The sequence below is a fragment of the Prinia subflava genome, chromosome 11 (assembly GCF_021018805.1).
Source record: "Prinia subflava isolate CZ2003 ecotype Zambia chromosome 11, Cam_Psub_1.2, whole genome shotgun sequence".
NCBI classification, from domain to species: domain Eukaryota; kingdom Metazoa; phylum Chordata; class Aves; order Passeriformes; family Cisticolidae; genus Prinia; species Prinia subflava.
The window spans coordinates 5214363-5219383 of record NC_086257.1 but is presented as its reverse complement, the minus strand read 5'-3'; the positions used below and the strand labels follow the sequence as shown (position 1 = coordinate 5219383).

The 5021-nt window shown below is 50.0% G+C and overlaps 1 protein-coding gene across 1 annotated transcript; it reads left to right on the top strand.

The window, feature by feature from the left end:
- Nucleotides 1–345: 345 nt before the first annotated feature.
- A4GNT (alpha-1,4-N-acetylglucosaminyltransferase) lies at nt 346–4435 on the top strand. Its single transcript, XM_063408695.1, has 3 exons — nt 346–543; nt 1241–1690; nt 3338–4435. Exons 1-3 carry the CDS (start codon nt 427–429, stop codon nt 3947–3949), a joined length of 1179 nt encoding a protein of 392 aa, XP_063264765.1. The 5' UTR covers nt 346–426; the 3' UTR covers nt 3950–4435.
- The last annotated feature ends 586 nt before the right edge of the window (nt 4436–5021 follow it).

Below are 5021 nucleotides of genomic sequence, written 5' to 3'. Positions count from 1 at the left end.
CTGGTGGTTGAAGAGAGAAAACAAGAAGGATGAGACCTCACAACCTGAAGCTGCAATTGGACAATTAAACCCCAATATGCAAATGGACCAAAACTTATTAAAGTGTGAGACCTCATGACCATTTGTCCATTTTGTGATCATTTTGGGTCCATCTTGGGTGTAGCTCTGGCCAGGCTCTTGTCTTGCCCAAGGTGTATCCTTGAAGGCCTTTTCATGAATATCTACTTTATTCTCTGGCTCTGTCCAGTCTCTATTCCAGGTCAGCCTTCCCAAGGCATCAGTGCCAGGCACAGGACGGGTCTCACCAAACACGTCCCTTCTCTCCTTGCAGGTGGATCCCACGCCTTTTTTGGGACTGAGGCTGAGCCGGCAGCAGAGCTGGTCCTCCCCCGTGCACCATTCTCGTACCTCCAGAAATCCCTTTGCATGCTCCAGACGGTTTGGGTGTCCTCACCTGGGAGCTGGGCTTTGCAGGAGTCCAACAGTCACCGCCGGGGAAAGAGAAGGTGCTGGAGATGTAGGTTTGTCAGGACTATAATCCGGGTAGGTCATAATTCCTTCCTTGTATGAAACCATCCATTTTCTATCTTCCTCTGCTTCTCTCTGCTCCATCAGACTCTATTCCTCCAGGACACAAATCCCTCACATCCCTCAGGACTGAAGTGTTAGCAGAAGGGATGGACTGGGAAAAAGCCCTTGGCATGCTGATGTTTTAGCTCTGGATGACACATCCCAGACTGTAATCACAACTTTCCCCTGTGACACTCCTAATTCCTAATGGAATTAGGCATTAATTCCATTAATGCATCTAATTCCATGGGCAAATTTGGCTCCACAGATTCTCTGGGACGAGCATGTGTTGGAATAGCACTGCAGTGCTGGGGAACAGTTTCCTACACCAGTCTGCCCCAGGGTGGTCTTGGGGCTCCTTGTCCTGGCATGGTGACCCTTCTCACCTGCTCTCCCTGGGTCCTTCCTCTCTGCAAAGCCCATGCCTTCACCATGGGACACAGCTGCCCATCCCTTCTCCAGGACCTCTCCTGGTTCCCCCTACCTGGCTGCAAGGAGGTGGGACCCCAGATCTTCATCCTGGGTGGAAGAGCCCTCTATAGCCCTGCAGGGATTGTCACCAGGCTTGTCACCAAGCTGCCTTCACCTTTCATCAGCCACATCCCTGTATTTCCCAGTCCTGCTGAGTAACAACTGGCTCCTCCTTTTGCTGTTCCTTCTCTCTCCCTAGCACCCATGTCGGAGGCATGCCCCCAAACGCTCCAGGACAGAAAGAATGTTAAGGAAAATCCAGATATGCCTCTGTTTCTGCTTTGTCTCGGGCATTTTGTACGAGATCTCCCTCCTGTCCAGCTCTGTCTTCTCCTACTTGCCCATGGCCCCGCCCTACCTGACACCTGAGCAGGTGCTGAACCTTGGCAAAAGCATCATTTTCCTGGAGACGACGGAGCGCCTGGAGCCGCCCCCGCTGGTGTCGTGCTCTGTGGAATCTGCTGCCAGGATCTACCAGGACAGGCCCATCATCCTCTTCATGAGGGGGCTCACCAACGAGACAGCCTTGGACATGAACACCAGCTACGCAGCCTTCTCCCTCTTGTCTTCCATGAAGAATGTCTTCATTTTCCCTCTCCAGATGGAAACCGTCTTCCAGGAGACCCCTCTGCTCCAGTGGTACAACCAGGTGAGTGTTAAAGCTAGTGGAAAACAGGAAAAGAGTTATAACTAGGAGTTATGACTCCTTTAAAGGGAATGAGGAATGCAGGACTGTGTGAAATTAGTGATTTCTATTGTTTTGGTTGGGAAGAGATTAATGTTGGCCGCGTTTTGCTGTGTATTCATCTCCCTGTTTATGGCATACATGATCGGCCTTATCTGGAGAATCGGATTTTCTGGCAAAGGAAACATCGGTAAAAATAGATTGCAGACGTGTTTTGAGAAAACAGCCTTAATAATCTTCCCCAACAGAAGCTGGTTGAACAAAATGTGCTGCCTGAGCACTCAATAGAGCTGCCTCACTCTGACGGAGCCCGCAGGAGATAAGAGATAGGGGAGAGATTTCAGGTTCTATAACAGCAACATGCAAAGCCAAGGTGGGATCTGGTGAGCTCCACCCTGGAAAACATTCCTGGCAAACTGCCCACAAGTAGCTTTGGTCAAACTTCTTAGGCAGGGCAGGCAGATTTTCTCCAAACTCTTTCTTCTCCCTTGAAAAAATGACTCCAAATGCCAACAAATGCTGATGAAAAGCCTCCAGCCTGGTTCAAAGAGCTGGGAGGGATCCGTGAGTGTGTTAAGTGGGTTGTGTCCCACTGAAATAGCAGGGAATGACTCATGGTGGCATTGGGTTAACACTGTAGGTGCCATCAAACCACCTGGGAAATGTTCCTGCATTCCCAATGCTAACAAAGCATTGCTCTGCTCCAGCTCCTTATCTTATCCCAGTGAAATCCAGTGGCTGGAGGCAGCCAAAGCTGTGGTGACTATAGGAAAAGGGTAAAAAGCTAGCCTGTCATCTCTTCTAAGTGCAGCCAACAAGTGATCTGTAAGTTCCCATATGAAGCTGTTTTGAGAATGAGAAGTTCCTTTAACACAACCGTCTATTCTGAGGGTGAAAAACAAGTGCACCCATAATAACAAGGGATTTGTCCCATGAGAATCAGTGAAGAAAATATGCAAACAGTCCAAGAAGAGATAGATTTGATGGACAAGTAAAATGTCTTTTACTAACCAATAGAATAATGAACAAGAAAGCTATTAACCAATTAGAAGTTGCCCCCGAATTTTGTAAAAACTGTATAAAAGACAATTAAAAACTGTATAGAAGACAGTGTGTGGCCATAACAAAGGAACCTTCTGAACTTTGACGGTGTCACCCTTTGTGTCATGACCATCCCAACAATAGGTGACACTTGCAGCCATGCAGGTGCAGGTGCAGGTTTGTGGTGCCATTTGCAGCCCCGTGGATGGATTGGATCCGTTCCCTGCCCACGGCAGCACATCTCTGTAGCCCTGATTTCATGCCTGAGATGTTTCAGTTTGTGAAATTTCTTTCCCAGGCGATTTGCTGTAAACAAAAAGAGATGTTTTATTAATTATATCTATGTTATTCACTCTTTATAGAGGAGGGACTTCTTGACGGCCCTCTGGCTTGACCAATGTGGCTGAAGAGGTGTTAACTTTGCCATCCAATCATATGGGTCTCTGTAAATAGTACAGAAAGAAATCACATTTTGAATAAATCTCTCTCTACCCTTCTGATGATTCATGGAGCCAGTGTGATTTCATTCCGTGTCCTACAGAGACGCATCTCACCTTCCTCTCTCCGCAGGTGGTGCCGGAGCAGGAGAAGAACTGGGTGCACGTCAGCTCGGACGCCAGCAGACTGGCGCTCATCTGGAAGTACGGGGGCATCTACATGGACACGGACGTCATCTCCATCCGGCCCATCCCGCAGCGCAGCTTCCTGGCCGCGCAGAAGTCGCGCTTCTCCAGCAACGGCATCTTCGGCTTCCCCGCCCGCCACAAGTTCGTCTGGGACTGCATGGAGAACTTCGTCCTCAAATACAACGGCAACATCTGGGGCAACCAGGGCCCCTTCCTGATGACGAGGATGCTCAAAACGCTCTGCAACCTCACGGATTTCCAAGGCACCGAGGACCACAGCTGCCAGAACATCTCCTTCCTCAACCCCCAGCGTTTCTACCCCATCCCGTACCCAGCCTGGAGCCGGTACTACCAGGTGTGGGATGAAAGCCCCAGTTTCAACCACTCCTACGCGCTGCACCTGTGGAACTTCATGAACCGCAACCGCAAGGTGGTGGAGGCTGGCAGCAACACGCTGGCTGAGAAACTCTACAAAACCTATTGCCCCACCACCTACGAGGACCTGATCCGGAATGCCAAGCACAGGCATCTGCCAAGCCCTGAGGAGGTTGAGTGACATGGAGCAAGGAGGAGAGGGGTGATCCTTCCAGCCAAACACAATCCCTACTCTGTTGGTATCCAGTTTTGTAGGAGAGAGAAAGAACTTTCCATAACCACCATTCCTATTCCCTTGGGATGCTGAGAATGGTGGTGGGTATCCATTGGATGTAGCCTCCAAGGACACCTTTGCCTCAGTTCTGTTTCCTGATAGGTGCTCGCGAACCAAGTCTTCCCAAATCTGACAGACTTTGAGCCTTTTCACGAGCTTCTCCAAGGGAAAAGTTCCTAAAGAGAGGGATGGCCCCCAGGAGGAATGTTGTCTCTGCTCCTCTTGGAAGTACCAGCAGCTTCCCACATCAGAAAAGTTGGAAGCACAACAGACTTTGGACTGGAGCCTCCAGAGCAACAGAGGAGAGGCCCAAACCAGCGTCTTTTCCTGGTGGTTGCCTCACACGGACTTTACACCCTACGTTTTTGAGAGGGACTGTAGTGAGAGTGAAAATAAAAGAGTTCATAAACCACCACTCCTCTGAGCTCGCTTCTCCCTGAAAAATGAGTCACATTTTCCAAAGGTTTGTGCTCCCACACTTTTACTTTGGCTTTTGCCAGGAGGTGGCTGCTCTGCCCCACCCTCCCAGATCCATCCTGGCTGTAGAAATTGTGCCTGGAAAGGGGCTGCTGAGATACCAAGGAAGGATAGGGATGGCCCTCCAGGTTCCCAAATCCCTCCTAAATAAATGGGTTTCAACAGGCATGAGGGGGTCACCTGTGTCCAGCTGTGCAAAAATCCCTTTTAATCCCAACAGGGCTCCCAGTGAGCTGTTCCCTTCCAGATACTCTCTTTCCCAGGATAATGCCAATCCATCCAATTCCCCGAAGAGAAGCCCAGCTTGCAGATCTCTGCTGAGTCTCTCTGAATTGAACTGGTTTTAGCTGGGGAGCAGAAAGGTGGGGACCAGTCTCCGTCATCCAATGTTTGCCGTGTGCACAATGCTATCTCCTGCAAACACCGCGGCTGCTGAGCCGGCCGCAGCTCAGAACTGGGGATTCAGCAGGAGAAGGGAGCCCTCTGCACACAGGGTTTACAT

Bases quoted from the DNA above. Each gene is read 5' to 3' on its own strand.
- A4GNT (XM_063408695.1), top strand. From the start codon at position 427: ATGCTCCAGACGGTTTGGGTGTCCTCACCTGGGAGCTGGGCTTTGCAG. The intron at 544-1,240 runs GTAGGTCATAAT...CTCTCTCCCTAG, and splicing joins TTGTCAGGACTATAATCCGG to CACCCATGTCGGAGGCATGC. The intron at 1,691-3,337 runs GTGAGTGTTAAA...CTCTCTCCGCAG, and splicing joins TGCTCCAGTGGTACAACCAG to GTGGTGCCGGAGCAGGAGAA.